This window comes from Anser cygnoides, chromosome 3, assembly GCF_040182565.1.
Source record: "Anser cygnoides isolate HZ-2024a breed goose chromosome 3, Taihu_goose_T2T_genome, whole genome shotgun sequence".
NCBI lineage: Eukaryota > Metazoa > Chordata > Aves > Anseriformes > Anatidae > Anser > Anser cygnoides.
Genome location: NC_089875.1, coordinates 20,743,725 through 20,763,223, shown reverse-complemented (window position 1 = coordinate 20,763,223; position 19,499 = coordinate 20,743,725). Strand labels below are relative to the sequence as shown.

Genomic DNA, 19,499 nt, shown 5'->3' with positions numbered 1-19,499 from the left:
AATGTTTCTCTTTAATTGTCTCCCTCCTTTCAACCCCTACCAGTCTCAAGCTGATTTGCAAATAAAGATCTCCTTGCAAAAATATTGTCATACATTTGTTTAGCTTAATGTATGAACAGTTCAGTAGAGCTCCAAACTAGATATATACTCTGGCCTTTGGACAGTCCTGTAATAAAATTAATTAAGAATGTAAGTAATAACACTTCTTCCCCTAAGAGTGCTGATGAACAAAACCAGCAATTTTAAATTCCTCCATGTTTTTCATGCTCAAGAAAGAAAATTGGACACTCCGCTCCTCTTCCTCAAGGAGGCCACACCAAATGCATCTCTTTTTTCATTGTTTTTCTAGAAGGCACAAAGGACAGTCCTGGGTCACTCACCCTCCCATGATTTTACCGTCAACATTTCTGTTTCTGGCTTCAGCTACCACCACCCTTGTGCCACGTGTTATTACCTAACATGAAAGGGGAAACAGCATCTTTTAGACAAGTGACAGGGGAAGACGTGGCTGAGGAGGCTTAAAAGAAGCGAGAATGCAAAGGGCAGACAAAACAGAGGCACAAGTTTTTCACCCAAGGTTAGTAAGTAGCTTTCTTTCATGTGACCCCACTCTGCCTTCACAACACCATGCTCATACAGTGAAGCTTCTGCATGAACAAGAAGTTGTCAACATGCACTTACTTGTCAGCAGATATGGACAGTAGGTTCCCAGGTGAAGCCACGTAATGCTTGTTGAGATGCCAATACACATATGTATTTAAAAGACCATGATGCAAATACATGTGTAAACATACATTCATACCTTTATTTATTCTCTTACTGCACAAATAAGATGAATTTTTAAAAGTTTACTGTATACAGGTTTTATTATACAGTTCTTCCTAGCAAATGGCTGAGCCATGGTATTGTAGCCAAATACCAGGAAATCTCCATATTCTTACATACAAGACACATTCTGGAGGTCTTTTGCTGTTCCAGTGAAGTTATTTTAGTTCCCAATAGCTCTAAGCAAGCTGGGATAAGTTGTGGGAACACCTGTGACTGCCCTACAACATAACATCTTGCTCACTCTTAGAGCAAGTGATGAAAAATCCCTGAAACCTGCCAATGCAGAAGTACCTTCATAGGTTGGCCTAGAAGCCTACCTGCGTTGTTAGCTGGGACAGCATATCCAGCACTCAAAGTACTACAAAGCTCTCAACTCAGCATTTCTGTACTACATCAAGTCATTGGCTTTAGTGGATAGCGTCTAAAATACAACAAACATGGGTAGCAACTGAGACATCGGTGAAGTACAAGATAGCTGATCACTGAATTCACATGCTTTATGGAGACTGAAAGCCTCTAACTCAACAGAAATATACAATTCCGATGAAAAATAGAATTTTTACATGTAAATGAAAGGACAAAGAGGGGCAGCAAGCATTGAGGCAGTATTAAGGTATACCCATCTAATACCTAAAAGAGAAAAATAGAATGGCACTGATTTGAAGAAACATTTAAGACTAACTTTGTTAGTTACTAAGAGTCACTTAGAGGTAGTTTCAGTAAAACTGCCTTTATATTGGATCCTGGCAGTATTCACCAGATTGAAGGATTTTTTTTTTTAAATATATTTTTTCTAATGTATTTATATTAATTTCTATTAATATTAAAGACTGACTCACAGGAAAAACAAAATGACATGAGTAGAGAAAGCATACACCACTAACACGGGGAAAAAAAAGACTTTCCACAAGAGTGGAAAAATATGGGGCTTGACATCACTGAACTAGCAAATACCAAATCCACTGGCAACATCAAGCACAACTTGTCTTCTGCCCTCAACATCATCACTCCGACATCATCACTCCTCCACAAGAGTTCACCACACAAAAGTTCCTCACACTCTTGAAGTCAAGCATATACACGAGTGTTTGTAAACTTAGGACCTAATATTTTAACACATTATTTCACACATGTATTTTTTTAAAATGTTCGTGGTTGGTTATGATTCCATCTGACTACTGTATAGATTTACTAGCTGTATGCATCAATATGGTCAAGTCTCCTTTTCTGCCTGGAATCTTCTGATTTTAATTTGCCTATAAATTTATTTGTGGCTTAGCATTTAGCCATAATGTCAATGACAGTTCCATATGCAATACATTATACATGACAAATTACTAGTCGCTGACAACTAGAATAGATCAAAAACTAAATGCTTTAAAAATGCTTCATGATAAAAAAGAAGCAACTCCGAATGGTGCCACCAACAATCTCAAAGCCCCATTCAGATGCCGGCTGCAGCCCTTCCTGTCAAGGTGTTCTGTTTGCTCTGTGGTTACTTTTCCAGGTGAGGTCAGGCAGAGGGTGGATGGAAAAGAAGCCAAGAAAAGCAGGTGGTGATGAACACAAGATGAAAAGGTTGCAAGAAAAAGGGAGAAATGGGGAATGTTAGAAAAACCAGTGAATACAGGATAAAGAGCACCCACCTGAGCTTCCAGACAACTTAGAGAGAACATCCCAGCTTTGATGCTCATGGTAGGTGTCTCTTCTTCACAATTTCTCCAAAGGCCACGTGGCAGAGAGAGGCATAGCACAGCCTCAGAGCTGGAACACACTTTGCACTATTCTGTGTCCAGTATTCCTTCATCAATAAAGCATTCACCATCCCAGCTGCTTTTCCAGCTTCCCCTGCTATGGTTATTTTGGTGCCAGTTAATAAGCAGATCTCTGTGGGAGCATTTCCATGGAGGTCTGCAAAGTTGCCATCCTGTCTCTGCATGACTACTTAGTGACATGCTGTTCTAACAAGCATCTGGTAGTCTTTCGCGTCTTCCAACAGCTTTCAATACCCCATTCCTCTATCCCAGCATTATAGAGATGTGCTCTAAGTAGAACACAAAAAATTATCTTTTGAAAAACCCTGAACTTTATGGATGTATATGAGGATGAGAATAATATAGTTCTAACCTTACAGCCAGCACATGAACCATCTTACAATTGCAGGAGCAGTTGGCCAGCCAGTGATAAGCCACCATGATATTTATTACTCTTCTGAAACTCATCACAGCTTCTGTCCTCAGCAAAGGCATACTGCTCACTGCTGGCAGGGTGCTTACATGGACAATGTTAGGTACAGATATATATGCACACATCTGTCAAACATAGGAGTCAAAAAGCACCACAGTGTAAAGCTACCAATTCAAAAAGTGTGAGCTCATTCATCTCAAAGTCTAATATAGAACTTCTTAATGATAAGAAGACCTGAATATGGATCTTATCACTTTGATGATGTGTTTTATTGCTAGTTCTAGGGGAAAGCTGTCCTGTTTCTTTCTCTGCTTCCCATCTTTATTGCCCTTTCATGGCTGCAGAGCACAGTACAAGGCTTGCTCAGCCAGCCAGAGTCTGAAGGGATGCCTCTGCTGTGGAAGCTGATGAAATACGAATAGATTTGATTGACAAATAATTTTGACTGCTTCATTGCATTTTATCAATCATCTCTAAATTTACTTTTTCTAAACCTGTTCTCTTGCTTTCAACATTTCATGAAAAGAAGGATTATTTCAAATTAGTCCCTGTAAATTACCACTCACAGAAAAATACTGGATAGCCACTAAGGTTGAGATGCCCTAAACATTAAACTTGGTTAAAAAAATGTTATGAGTGGCAGAGATGCGAGTCTGTCTACACTTACACTGACAGTGTTATACTTGATCATCATTTGTATGATGGTTCAGCAGCATACCATTCCAGAAATCTCATTTTTTAAATTAGGCAAGAATAATAAACACTTTTAAATGTTTTACTATGAGAGTGTGGACATGAGTCTCTGAATATCTGCAACATGGTTCAAACATTTCCTAGAAAGGCATAATAATAGTGCTTTTATGGTCACAATGACACAAGAACATAGTGGGATAAGGTGATAGGACAAGGTAACGACTGTTAGTAGAGTACCTGATAGAATTAGAAAAACAACAGTATTCAGGGTAAATGAGGCCTTCCTCTGCTATGCTCCAAAAGCGTATCTGTTCCAGCTGTTTTGAGTGGCTCTCGTAAGATACTCCCTTTCCCTACAAATCCTACCTCTTTTTACAGAAGAGTAATCACACATTACTGAATTCTACTCACTTTCATGAAACAAAAAGTTGAATTTAGGATTGTAAATTATCATTTCTATTATAAGATCTAATACCCAGTCTTGGAGCTTGATATATCTGCCAACTGCAGTTCCTGCAACCTCACCCTTCAAATGGAGAGCATGGTCCTTGGTCTCTGCAACATACTCATGTTCTTTCATACCAAAGAAATGTACTGTGCAAAGTTCCAGACAATTTTTTTACTGTACCCTTGGACACAAGGTTCAGTTTTGCTTTCTCCAATAATGAATCTTTCCATGTAAAGATTTGTTGCTCCTGCAAATATGGCAACAAAAAAATAAATATTTAAATATTTTGACCCATATACTAACCATAAATGAACTGTTTTAGTAGAAGGATACAGATATTTTTTCCCCTTCTTTCTGTTAGACCTACCAAAACCGCCCTATTGGTAATACCACAGCTTCAGAAGTTTATGTATTTCACATGACATCTTCAATCCCTGCATTTCAGCATCTTCATTCTCATCTAAGTCTATTTTGATATTAATATTCTTCTACTAACAATTGCTCAATTAATATGTGTGGATTTTTGACAACACCGATTAATATCTTCTTTAGTTATTGTTGCAGAACCACACTGGCTACTGCTCCTTTCATCCAATCATGAGAAAAGCACAGCTTGAAGATTGTGGAATTAAAAACACAGAACGAAGAGTACAGAATAATGACTGCTCCAAATCTTCACTGACTTATAGTAGATAAAGGGGACTACCAGTTTAACTGAATATCAAATCTGTATTTCATATTTGCAGACATGAAAATTCTGAAGAATTTAACAGCAATTACTAATTAGCAGTCAAAAGTTAAGAGAAGAGAAGGGTGATTATTTTGCATGCTATGCTTGCAAGTGCAGACTTAAAAGCTATTTACCAGGATGAACAATGTATTAATAAGAATCTGTCATAAGTCGTTACAAATTTATAGATCTCTCTTCACGTAGATAATCTACAAATCACCTTACAGCAAAATACAGTATTTCAGACAAATGCAAGACTAAATTACTTTTTTATGTAGCCTAAGAAAATACCACTTCAGGGCTCTATCGAAGCTCAGTAAATCCCATAATGAGACACCAAAAAATTAAAATTTCTCAGTCTTGACAGTGTATAATGGAGCAGTGAATTGGATAATGGACTCTTATTCTGGTAAGCACATTTTCTCTGGCCAGAGCTTAACCAGACAGTAGACAGACACATGGCCAGAGAGGTTCTCTGTTCTCAGGCTGCTGAATTACACTTTCCAATTACACAGTCCAACGCGTGGAGCAATGTTTACACCCCCTAGCATATCTCCTCTCACATTCACCATCCTTTCTTATATCAGGGAAAGGACAGAGCAAGTCGTAGAGCAGAAGTTTCTTTGCCTCCACCTGGAGCACTGCCACAGCTCTGGTGTCCTAGCACTAACCGAGTTCTAGCAAATATATTTCCCTGAAACCATTTCTCCAAACAGCTCTTAAGGTTGTCCACAAAAATGCTGCGTTTTGCAAACCTGTGTTTTTCTGATCAGAGTGAAGTTTCTCAATCTGTGGTATAATAAAAGCACAAATTGCTATCTTCAGATCAGTTCCAAGAGGAGAAAGAGTTTAACCAAGTAATGACACTGGTGGATTTCAAACAGCATTTGGTGACACCAGATATGTTTTAGCAAATTTATGTCCAAATCTAAAATTAGATTCAAGCTGCCAACAGGTCAAACTGCTATGATGTTAGAGTGGGTGCCAACAATATGTTACCAAAGAACTTTTTAAGCTATCAAAATTATGGATATTATTTCCTACGGGGAATAGCTCAAAGGCCATGGAGATATTACCTATTTAAAAAGCAAAGCTAGAGGCTCTAATGGTCTCTACCTTCACTCTCCCTTATTTAAGTAAAAGATCATCAAGTAAGATTAAAAGATTCACTACTACATTGAAAAACAGGTTTCAGTCTTCTTAAATTAGTCTGCTTTTTGAAACATTATTCAACTATCACATAAAATTAGATAAAGAATCTGTACTTCTAACTTACACAATCTCAGGGATCTTTGATATAGGAATTTTTCTTGATTCCAGAACTAAATTTAGCAATTTTAGCTGTATATTGTAAAACATGTCCTTAATGTGTCATCAATTAAACTGAGCAATACGGCTACGTGGGACACTCCACCATGGTGTTACTGCTGCTTCAAAAAGTTTGTGATCTAAATAAGCAAGACAGACATATGAGCAGAGCAGCAAAGGGATCCAAACAACGGATGGCAAGCACCATGCTGTTTCCTCAATCATTTGTTTGCTGTGATGGATCACACAGCAAAAATATTCAAAGGCCTGCAAACCAAGGTCATCCATCCATGGTTCCCCTGACAACTGTTTTGTGCCATATTACCCAAAGAATGCTGGTAAACCAACCAGGTCATGACTAACATATGACCCAATGATATAAATGATGAAAGTCTGCAAAAATTACAGGACAACAAATAATTCTCACTATGCCTAATTCTGGGAGTTGAGGAGGAAAAAATATATACTGAATTTGGATAAAAAGCAGCAGCAACTGTAGAAGAGCAAAAAGTTTCCTTCCAGTGCAGTCTTTTCAGATGGTGAAATTTTTTATGGGTTAACAAATTACTAAGACATAATAGAAACCATCTTTTGTTTTTTTTTTTTTTGTTTCTATTTTTTTAAAAGAAAGCTTTCATGAACTAAAATAAGTTGTACAACTAATCCCAATGATAGAAAAGAGTTTGTCAGCCTGACAAGCAGCAAGTGGCACCAGGCTATTCCTGAGAAGTATTTAATTCAGATTACATGCCTGGAGAAAGGAAGAGAGATGAAAAAATCTATATAGCAAGAGGTGATGACAGCAAGTAAATAATTATTCAGGAGTTGGAGTCTGGCCATCAGAGAGAAGAGAAAACCCAAGTGACGTGCCTAACTCTTCTATTTGGTTGCAGTTTCAGGCATCTTCATGACATGCTGGGAGATAAGAAACACCAGCAATGTTTTCAAATAACGTCATCCTTAGCCAGATCGTCTTAACACTGGATACTTAAACATGTTTTATAGAAAAGAATAGCAAATTCTGTGAAAAAAAAAGTAGCTACATTCAAAGCTTAAGAAAAACAGTTTTGATGGATTTTGCAAAGTATTTTAATTCCCAAGATTAGAACTATTTTTCCTACTCAGATTGCTTGATAACTTCTATTTATCTAAATATGAAATTAATACGCCCATACCCACAGTAGCTGAGCATAGTGAATTACTGATTACAGACGGACAACTGGTTTTGAGTAAAGGTCACTGCAGGTGAGGGAGGCCTCACTGTGTCCGTGATTACCATCAAATCCTGTTTGCCAAGTGAGACTTAAATTTACACAGTTTGCGCGGTTTCTGTGAAACATTCACAGTAAAGATGTCTATATGAAGTAATTTCTTCTCTTTAATTATGCTTGGCTTTCTCCAGCCCCTGGGTAACAGTCCAGCAAAATACATCAGAATCCCACACAAGTGTTAGAAAAGCACATCTTTAGTGAAGCCACAATGGTGAAACTGTCTGTAGATTTGTCCCCACAAAACCAAAATGCTAAAGGTATACTCTTCTTAATATCAAAGAATACTGCTAGCTGTTTCTTTTACCAAAAAAAAAAAAAAACTAAAAATTTTAAAATATTTTAATGTTTAAAAAAAATTAAAACCACCAATCAAACTGCCTTAGTTAGAACTAAGAAGGTAGGTTAACTAGAAGGAGATTATGATATTCATCATCCTCATGTGCAAGCCCAGACTAAAATTTTAACTAACAGTACTCACACAAAAATGTCTCAAGAAAAAAAATACATACTTATATATCATATGTTTTACAGGCTAACAGTTCTACTCGCCCACATATTTATTTATTATTAGCTACTATGTAGAAGACAGCTGTCTTTCCCTTAGCCTACATCAGCCTTTTTCTTCCACACCTGGAAAAGCATTGAAGTATTCATTGGTCAAACTCAGCATGATCAAGACTCTTCTGTGCTGTCACCTAAACCTTGCATTCCATGAGTCCTTTTTACCACCCACTTTATTACCAAGTATCTGTTCCTCCCAAATGAAAAGAATGAAGTCATCAGAATATAACTTTGGTACTCGATTATACTTTCATTAGCGGTTTAAATCACTTTTCAAGACGTTTTATCCTCTTTATCTGTAAGATTGCACATGCAGATTATATGCATATTACTGTAGAAATAAAACTGTACTGCTGAAAAACACGGATTTTAAACCCACACTGAGATGTGAGCAAATCAAGCCTGCAGCACCCTGGAACTTCACTTGCAGTCACACCAACTGATAGAGATCTTGCCAAAAGTAGGTGAGATTTTCCAAAGTGCCAGAGGATGCGATACTGCAAAATACTTATTGGAAAAAAAAAAATAATAATAATAATTTCTTCTTTACCTACATTTCCACCTAGCTTTCCTTTTTTTTTTTTTTTTTCAGTTGTGGGTCAGAGGTTTTCTGTTGCTTGCCTTTTTTTTTTTTAATGGAACCAAGCTGCTAGCAATAATGAGAAATCTATGAAATACAGAGAGTTCTCAAAGTATAAAAAAGAAATGCTATTATAAAATGCTAATGGATATTCTCGTGCACTGTAGCGATACTTTAATACTATTTTACACCCTAATGCCAGGGACACAACACATCAGATTTTATACTACCAGCATCTCCCTTCAAGAAACCTTTAAGCCATTCTAGGCTGTCAGTACAGCCTTTCTTTTCATATTCTTTGAAATAAATAGATATCTTTCCAATATCATTAAAAAAGAGCCCATCAGTTTAAGAAGTACTTTCTCATACCAGGTTATATGGACTGGATGCCTTAGATACTGTATGAGGTTTTTGAAAACAGGAACTGAAAAGCTTTTTGCAACTTCACAGAATCAAGTTCTATGTTCTGTGCTTCTACAGTTACAGCTAAAAAAAAAAGTAGCCACAAAAAATCATAGGTGATCTTTATACTGTTTTACACAGGGAGGAATGCAATGAAACTGAACTTACATTTTAATGTAGCATTGAAATAAAAAAAATGCAGTCTCAAATCCAATATAAACCTCACGTCCAGACAAGCAAGCAGTTGATAAAATACATGTGAATGTTAGACTCTTGTTTGCCAGTTCCTTGAACATAGTTTTAGACACTTCTGCAGCATAGCTACCTTCCCCACCCAGATGCAGCCTGAGAATTTACCTCCTTGACGGTACATTTGGCAAGCACACTGGTGAAAAGCTGGCTCAGGACTTCGGCAATAGTGATCAGAATGATACAGCCCAGATCACATTCATGCACTTGACTGAAGTGGTAGCCAAGAGTCTATCCTAACCAACTGACCCTTTTCTTTCAGTGCAGCACTGGAATACCCAGACCCAGCTATTCCCTGACCACTCACCATTGCCCCACAACAACCAGCCAGAGAGCCAAGAGGTGCTCCTGGGGCTTGGCAGCAAATGATCAAGCAAAGCCTCCATACAACATAAGCAATCTTTTTCAGAGCTTAGTTTTCAGTATGAAAAACCACCATGGCCTACCACAGCCACCATGTCAATGTGATTTAAAACAAAAAAACAAACAGAGGGAGACTTACAGTGGGCAGGTTCTCACCTGGTATAAAACAATACACCATTGTGCCTTTTGCCCAGATTTGCAAAACTACTTAACATGATACATTCAAGCTTTCAGAACCCAGAGCATTTCTGCTAAAGCCACCTAGGTAAGTGCCTTGCTTTCTAAAGTGATCAGCAGGTAGGAACCCCAGCTGACACGATCAGCTTCACTTTCAAAGCAGGTTACTGCCTAACATGCTAATCTTATATTTTTAGAAAATGGTAATAATTAAAAAATCTGGTATTGATTATGGCTGCCATCCCCTTTTTAAAAGCTGGTCCTGATTAGCAGCTCAACTAAATAGTAAGTGCAAACAGCTTTGAGCAAAACAAATCATGGTAAACAGATTAACATAGTAAAAGCAGAGTTTACCAGCAGATCATCCTGGTGGGATATACAACTACATACAGGTGCTTTTATTTTGACCTCTAAACACTATGCACTCAGTGGCTCAACTGTTGTTAATTTATGGTTAGTAGAAACAAAGCACAAAACATTTACTTTTTTTTTTTTTTCTTTCTGAATTTTCCCAAATCCTGTGCCTCTTGTTTGCTTTCAGGATTTGAGGTTCTCGTGGTTAGTTGCACCACTACTGATGTAATTATGAAAATAAACAAAAAGGGAAGCAGGAAATAATTTCACTTATCCTAGTGTTCTGCAAACAGTGTAACTGTATTCAGCAGTTCTTCCTGGCAGACTTTCCTTTATTGATAACAACAAGCTTTCAGAACTTGGAAATTAAAATGGATGTGATTGGGAGGCTCAGAAACCTTGCACTGATGAGTTGATGATGAGAAATCTAAATAAAGAAAAGAAAATCCAGTTCCATTAGCACACTAGCATTAAGAGAGTAAGCTGTGAAAATTTCAGTGCTCATTTGCAGCGTAAATTGGGGACTGTGCCACAACTGACAAATTGACATTTTCACTCCACAGCAAGACTAGAGCAGAACTGTGCTAACCGTAGTCTGGTTTTTAGGAAATTACAGAAGATGCACAAAAGGCATGGAAAATTTCATGCCTGGCAATTTGTTTTAACACAACTGTTCACTATTTCTTAGGAAAAGGAAAATTAAAAGGTTAGAATGTGCATGCACTTCAAACTGGAGAAATCTTACATCTCCCTCCATCCTTTGCAAGGTCCAACAAGAAACAGACACTAAACCAAAATAAAATCACCAGTGCTGCCTAGGAGGATGTTTATCAGTGAAAATAAAAAGGCTATTTTGACAAAATCAGTTTTCAGTGAATTCACGTCAATGTTGAAAAGATTCCAGTGGCTGCAAAAAATATTCCAGAGTACAAATATATTTGGAAATTCAGTTTTAAAGGACAAGTAAATAGTTGGTAGTCCTTTGAATCAGGATTAAAAGACCAAAAATTTGTAAAAAAGACCAGTGCAAAAAAAGATATGAAAGATGATACAAAATGTCATTGATGTTACCACCTTTTCTCAAGAGAAAGCATTCCTTTATACCTACCATTGTAAAGTTTTTCTCCAGAACCTTGCCAGGTCAACAGAAATTCCCTTGTACATTCACACTACTAAGAGGCTATATTGCCCTGAGCTTTTCCGATATAGCTAATAATTTGAAGTAGCAATATCACAAGAAATATAGATCCTTTCTGTTTTGAATATGGCTCAGAGAACCTGCAAGTGCCTCCAGTTTTTCAGATACCTGCGTGTCAGACACCTGTGTACCAAAAAGAAGCTAGTAGAAAAAATAGCACTTATCTGTGCAATTAAAGCTGTGTACCATGCCATAAACTTACATTTCTTAGCTTTTAGAGCCAAATTTAGCATTGTGAGGTATTCTGGCATGCACCAGAAAAACTTGGTCCTCTCCTTCTCTTAGTCTCAGTCTTTGTGGTCAGTAAGGCTCACCTTTTCTCTCATTCAGCTCACACCTTTTCTGATACACAAGTTCTCAATGTCTCTGACTGAGCTCTTCATCTAATATTATTTCCTTTCAGCTTTTCACCATAGTCCTTCCATCACCATTGTTCCAGGTTCCCTAACTCCCAGCAGTGTTATTCTAATTTATTACTTCTGAACCTCGTACGGTCCAAGTGTTATTTCCTCACCATCGGAGTCAGATAAGCTCTCTTTCATACTGCCTGAACGAATGCAGGAGAAAATTGAGGGCACGATAGTAATACGCTCTCTACTCACTGTTCCTTGGAGAAATAATTACAGAGGAAATCTTGCTTAGTTGGTACTGTTCTGGAAGGATGTATGCTCAGTACGGATGAAATATCTGGAGAATTTTGTTGTCAAATCCTCAGGGCGCAAGTGAGCCACTATTTGTCAACAGCCAATAACTGGGTCAAATTCTTTACAGGAGCAATAAAAGAATTGAAGGAGAAAAATTAGAATAAAAAAAATGGAGAAAAAGAAGCAATTTTAGCTCCACCATCTTCTCTTTGGAACCACAGTGTGGGGGCACAGCACGAACCGAGACGAAGGACTGAATTCTGAAGAGATCTCAGGGGATTTTTTTAAACAAAATAGTTATTTCTGTTGATATTTGGTCAAATGAGATATACATATTTAACACACTTTGCGAACAGATATGAAATTACTGACACTTTCTACAGACTCCTCCATAGAGTAAGAGACGGAAGGAGCATTTCTACCTCATTCCCCAGCAATCTCTCACTACTGCATCTTCATCTTCTAACTCCTAACCACTGTTTTTCTGCATTGCTCTGCAGCTGGTCTAACCAACTGGTTATACTCAGCTTTCCCCCAGGTACACCTACACCGGGAGCTATATGAAACCTGGACATGCATCCAAGCTACTAATGGAGGATAAGATCCATGGCCCTACTTTACTGAAACTTAACTTGTTGCATTTGAAAGGGAGCCAAAGAAGATGATATTGAGTTGAGGAACCTTCAGAGAAACAGATCCTCAAAAGCCATGTGCTCCAATGTCCACCATGAAGTCAAGCTCATATAAGTCATTGTCCCAAAAGCAGATCTGAATATTGACATGGTTGGGAAAATCATGTAGCAGAATATTTTTCCGGCAAATATATTTTATGTTATTTACTTTTAGGAGGTTTTCATGACTCCCTTCCTCAATCACCTCTACATTTGCACTTCACTCTCTTTTGTTTGCTTTACCACTTTTCCCTTTCAAACACACAAGGCACAGAAACCCCAGCATTTATATTCTGATCAGCAAACTGGAGTAGTCTTTTGAAATTTTTTTTTTTTAAGCTCATCCTCAATAGCATCTACTTTTGGAAATAACCAAGGCACACTGCCTTCCCAGCCCAGTTCTGCTCCAGTTCTCAACATGTGCTCTGTGCTGTATGGTAGATGTGGGTTTCTTATGCAGGAACCACAGAAGAAGATTAAAAAGAAAGTCTGAAGGAGTCCATAACTCCACTCATAAGTTTGAGGGGTAGCTAATTTAAAAACATGAAAAAGTCAACATTTAAGATAATTCGAACACTTTTTTTTGTTTAGGAGATATTGGAGGGCAAGTTTTTTAGGAAAAAAAATGGACACTTAAAGGTCTTTTTATTGTTGTTGTTGTTTTTAAAGAAGGTTGTTACTATTTCTGTTTTAGTGAAACTACTCAACACCACAAGAAAAGCTGAGAAAAACTCCGTCTCTTCTTTGGTGACAAAAGCAGATACAAAACCAAACACAAAGACAACAACAAAAAACATTCTAAGATACATTTGTGATACTTGCTACTTTTCTGAAGTAAGGGAACACATTTTTCAGCATCGCTTGCAGTTTTTATCTTTACCATCTAGCATAACAGGTAACGCATTTAGATTACCAGCAATATTTGTCCTTTAATAACATCAAACATATTTTGTGTATTTTAGTTATCAACACATTACTCTTTTACTTTGTATTTCAAAAAGGCAGTGAAATTGTGCCAGAAGGGACAGATTTAGCAGCAGGATTTTATTATTTTTTCAAATCAATAAGCAATGTAATAAGACTTTTTAAAATACCCTGACTTCACAGGAAAAACTTGTGTCCAGGCAGTGGGAAAATGGCAGAAAAAGTATTCCTTAAAGTGAAATTGCTTTTGAACCTACATAACTAATTGCTAATCAAGTGACAAATTGAGTTCAGATTTCTCGTTAAAAATATTAACCATATTTCAGAGTTTTAGCTGCTTGCTATTCAAAATTGTTCCCTAAAATATAAATATTTAGAAATATTGAGAAATAATTGTATTATTGTTATTATTATCATCATCATTATTGTTGTTATTTTTGTTATTTATTCATTCGTTTGCACTCTGCAATGATAGTTGTTAGGCTTTGGACCCAAAGAACATAGCAGTATTACAGTAGGTAGTTACATGAAGCTAATTTAAAGCTCAGTCATAACTGAACTTCTCTAGAGGTTCAGTTTCAAGTGCCTATGAGAAGTCCGGGTTCAAAAATCAAGGGCTATTAAAAAAAGTGGGACAAGACAAGAAAGAAATGATGTATTCTTCCTTTTTTGATTTGTAGAGAAATTTATTAAGAACTCTGGGATCTGGACATCAATAGAGTTGCCAAGTATCCTCTAGTGCTCAGGTACTCAGGAGCTCCATGAACTCATCCTCACGTAGACACAGATCTGTTTGGAAAGACGTGCTCCTGATAACTACAGCTGTCGATGAGGTTGCTGGCATTCCCGACACACTCACAGCTGCTATTCAAGATACTCCATCTTCCAGGAGTCCAAAGAAGTGCCCTCTCTACTATACATCTGCTTGTGGTGCTTGAAAAAGTCATTACAGACCAACTGGAATAACAGCAGAAATTGTACAGCTATTTGAATGAAGATCTGTAGGAGTGTACTAGAAGTTTTCATTATATGGTTTCTGACATTGTTTATGTGCTGAGACAACAGTCATTTATGAGAAAGTCCACTAAACTAAACATCTTGGCATGTCTACTTTGTTTTTTGATTTTTCTAGATACAGGTATCTAGCTTGCAGCAAGAGAGATCTCCTTCCCTACCCTGTTGCCCATAAGAAACTTTCTCAGGACCTAAGATATAAACTGTTGGGGAAGGAGGGGGGCTAACTGTCCATTTCTGAGTTAAGCAACCTATTGAAGGAAATAATCTAGAGGATAAAAATGCACGTGGAAGGACAGTTATGAGTCCTCAGAACAAAAAGATGTGACAGAAAGATTATTTACCACTCTTCCTCAGCACTAGCTCCAGCTTTATTATTGAGTTACCATTTTTTCATGCTTTTCCTCTCAATCCTGTTTTTTTTCTTTTCTATAGACATGTGGTCTTAGAACAGAACTGCGTGAATAATGGTATTTTCAGGTAGAAGAAAAAAGTCTTTTGTGCTTTGCAGCACATTTTATCCCAGGGAACAATGCAACAATATATTTCACAAACAACCTCTGCATTCCCATATCCCTCTGTTACCATTTTCCCTCATAGGGATTATCTGAAAGTGTTCCATAGACACAGAATAATCACACAGTTCCATATTTCCTTGTCAAGATGAGCCATATTTATTCTAGAAACACATCCACAAGTGAGAAAACCTAACTAAGCAAACTAAGCCCATAGCCAGCAAGGTAGCTTCTTGATGCTGTTGCACAGTAATAAATGCAAAGCCAAAATCAGTCCACTCAAACATGGCAAAAAGACTAAAAAGGATATTTTCTATTAAATAGAGTCTTGTGAAATTGTTTGACACTGACCTCTGTACTAAATCCACTTCCTAGGAAAGATCTAGCAATAGATGGCAGATAATATTCTATTAAAACTGAGTTTAAAATTTTATTATACATACTGTAACATTTACTAGATAATATGAAGGATTAAAAAAGAATTTTAAAAATAGTTAAATAAATGCCACACCACGGTTTCTCTAGTGTTACCTCTGCTTTATTTAGCTGACTTTGACCCTCGGTAAATACACGTCACCATCAGAAAGCCTTTCAGCAGCCTACAGGAAATCCAGAGCAGTAAGAAAAGACACATGGTTCTGGACTGCTGCCAGCTGCCACCAAAATACAGTGTCAGGATTTTTCACTTGCCATTGGTATAATATAATAATACCAGTGACTGTAAAATAATACTTGTTGCTTAGGTAAGCGCTAAAGTCTTTATTTATGATGTCCTCTCTCCAGGAACCAAATATTTGGTGGGTGCAAGTGGTACTATCATTGAAGAAAGGTTTGGAAAAAAACTATCCATAAATAAACTATTGGTTTCACTTAAATTTCTTGGATTCCAAGATATCAGCAGGAGGTGTGTGGGCTAATGATAAGGTAAAATTATAGTAATAAGAGGTTTGGGAAACTAGAGAATCTGCTGCAACACTGGAAAGCTATCATTTTCTGTAGATGGTACTAATCTTTTCTTTTTTTTTTCTTCTATTCAAGTACTTCTTTGAGGCATTCAGTCTAAAGGACATAATATTTATAATTTTATTCATACTTATAAAAATCACTTTTAAAAATTATTTCTGCAAAGTTGTTTTCTGAATTTATAAGGTCATGTCTTGGTCCACAGAGAATATCTATCCATAGTGTTTGGATGAAACTTACAGCAGCTCTCTGGAGATGCTCATAAACTGCATTTTCAGACTCCCGAGAATTTCAAGTATCAGGTTATATGATAAACATATGCCCCCAAGTCGGAAAGAATGCCCTCACTTTCAAAAGGTTACTCATATATGAAAAGCTCACACTGTGAGCATAAATGCAGTTGATGGCTTGTCATAATATAAAGAATAAGGGAAAACACAGCCAACCATCATGTTCATTTCCTGAGAGAGCCACAATTCCAAAGGCTTTTCATGACACCTCCTTTTCGTGTCACATTGGAAGCTCTTTGTACCATCAGGAAGATGGTTCACAGCAGCAACAGTAACAAATATGCAACAGCATTAATGTACACATGCAATTCAGAGATCCTAAGAAACAAACCCAAAAACTGTAACTGATCGCAAGCTTTCATCAGAAGACTTTCTAATGAAAAGCACAGTTGGTCCAAAGCCAAGATATTTCTCAGAATACTTTTTCTTAGACTTTTTCCTTATATTTTCTATCACAAAAACTGAAATATTTAGAGTTGTCTAGCTTGAACTTCTGACTACTCTGGTTTGCAGAAATGACCTGAAATATTAATTTTCAAATGTATTTCCTATTGGGTTATCTTGCCTCCTGGGGACAGCAGACCAGAGGACTGGATCTGTTTGCAGATGCCCCTCTCTCCTCTAAGCAGGACACATGTTTTGGTGGTATCAGGTCAATAAATTAAATCAGGAAACATTTTGATTCTGAAAGACCTTAAAGTTTTATTTAGAAATGAAATAGCGAAACAAAATGTTCCACTGCTTTCAGACAATTTTTTGAATCATTTAATTCCCTGGACATTTTTCCCTACTTTTTTATTCCTATTTGCAACTGAAACAAACGCTAAGTACTTTCTACAGGACCATGGATACTTACTTGCAATGATATACTTCTATTAAAATATCCTAAAGAGTAAGCAGTAATTTAGAAGCAAAACATAGTGAACTGCAAAAGATATTGGCCAGTATTAATAAATATGCAGTTTAAAATAGAAGCTAAATTTACAACATCAAGCTTCATGCTGTCAGAAGAGGGTAACATGAGATTGATTGTATAGCTATCCTTCCCTGGCTTTTGCTTGTCTTGGTTATAATCTGATAAAATTTCATTTTTCAGTACTTAAAATTAGTGAGTTTGTTGCTAACCTTAGTAAGGTCAGAATTTGACTCTTTGCTTTCACTAAATCTGTGTTTTAGTTTCTCTGGATGTGAAAAAATATTACACCTAGACACAATATTTATACATATACATAGGCATGTATACACACAAACACACAAAAATACTTTTGCACTTGTACACAAAGAAAAAACAAAGGTATATGAAAAGAACACCCCTTCCTTCACAATATGCATATAAATATTACATAGAGATAATAAGTGCAACAGTGAAACAATTGGTTATACATTACTCTAACAATGCAGGTCTTAATTATTTTATCTGATATCTTCAAATTTCCAGCCTACTCTGTGGATGCCCCTCCTGTGACCTGGGAGCTGTGCTACATCTTCGAACTGTCTACTGTGTACACTATATTCTAGTCAAGGGGAAGAAACTGAAAGGTCAAACACTGCTCCTGCTCACACCTGCCCAGGGGGACAATAGCTCTTGCATGCCGAAAGGGTGCAGAAAGCTCACTGGGCTTGTGTCTATGGACAAATCACCGTACAGCTTTGGACCTTCCTGAACGCAACAGAAGCCTCAAAGTAAGCCTCTGACTGTCAATTTGTCCATCAATACAGCGTTCATAACTGAGTATGCTGAACTGAATCTTTACCATGTTGTCATCTTATTAAAAACAAAGAAAACATAGACTGGGATTATACAGACTTGAAATTCCATACATCTCCAGCAAGGTTTAATGCACATGTGCTTTAAGTCATGCCCTATTTAACACTTATGATTATACAGTTGACCAAATTCCCCCTAGAAAATATTTCCACAGCCTCTTCTAGTCACCTCACAGAAACCTACAGCAACATTTTTTCTTCTGTTGCAGAGTCATTTACTCAGCTAGGTTAAAGAGAGCTCTCACGTCTGCCCCTGCAGCTAAAAAGTAACTCTTTACTTTAAAAAATAAAAAATAAAATAAAATAAATAAGATTTGGAAGATATACCATTGACAAATATATGCACACATTTGAAATCAAAATTGTTTCTTCAGTTACTATAAAAAGATAATAAGCTGTGTCCTACCTATGGTGGTAATAACAGTGCCAGCAAAGAAGAAGGAACTTCCCAAGTCCCAGTGACTGATCTGAGTAGATGTGTTTCCTAAAGGTATGATTCCTGCATTTATTGCTGCCACTACTTGCTGCAAGTTTAAAAAGATTTTCGTCAATATTCATGAAACAAGGATATTAATACACATTACACAGTAATTTGTTAAGTCACTTATTTAACCCAAGCAATAAATCAGCAAAGGATGGGTATTGGGCTGTGAGTTTTCTCATTCAGTCAGGCTAGGATGTAATCTTCAGAACACACCCGAGCACGTCAGCAAGCTGCAGAGCTGTGAGCTCTAAACCCCTAACGCAAAATGAATACAAAATCCACAAAGTCCATAAAAGTCACCTTAACTAGATGACAAACACAATTATTTTAAGTGTTGTAAATATTTGGTGAAGAAAATGATGCATTAGACAAAGATTTACAAGTAAAGTTTCCCCAAATATTCCTCTATTGAGTTAGGTAAGCAGATGTATTTTTTAAAACACAGTCATTTTAAAAGAAAAAATGTCCGTACATTTTTTTGGATCAAATTAACTCCAATTAATTTAAACACTTCTGTAGAACAGGCGATTCAGTAATTAAAGATTTATAATTACATTTATGATTATAAAACTTCCACTATATTAATAACAAATCCAGAGTCAAGTACTAAACACGTATCTCCAAGTTTATACAACTATATACTTCATAAATGTCGTCCTTGAAAAATTCAGTTCCAGCAGCTGAAATGAACAAGCGTGACATTTGTGACATTTTCAGAGTCTTGAGAAATATAAGACATTTCTTATTTTGGCAATGTCACCTACTGTAAATTGTTATCATGAAAGAGGATTCCTGTGCAGTTTTATCTCCATTGGAGGTATATACCAGCAGCATTTCAGTTAAAAGCTACATGTCAAGAAAAAGTATTTTTAAACTTG

General features: G+C 36.8%; 1 protein-coding gene across 7 annotated transcripts in view; it reads right to left on the bottom strand.

Moving 5' to 3' along the window:
* The window catches only part of KCNK2 (potassium two pore domain channel subfamily K member 2), a 157,748-nt gene that overhangs the window by 43,992 nt on the left and 94,257 nt on the right, over positions 1-19,499 (bottom strand). For 6 of the 7 annotated variants that reach the window (XM_066993656.1, XM_048057552.2, XM_066993660.1 and 3 more), the window contains one exon: positions 18,544-18,661. In XM_066993656.1, the coding sequence (XP_066849757.1) occupies positions 18,544-18,661 (118 nt within the window). Of the gene's footprint in view, positions 1-9,776; positions 11,840-18,543; positions 18,662-19,499 lie in introns of those variants that run through there. The other variant, XM_048057556.2, reaches the window with a different exon arrangement.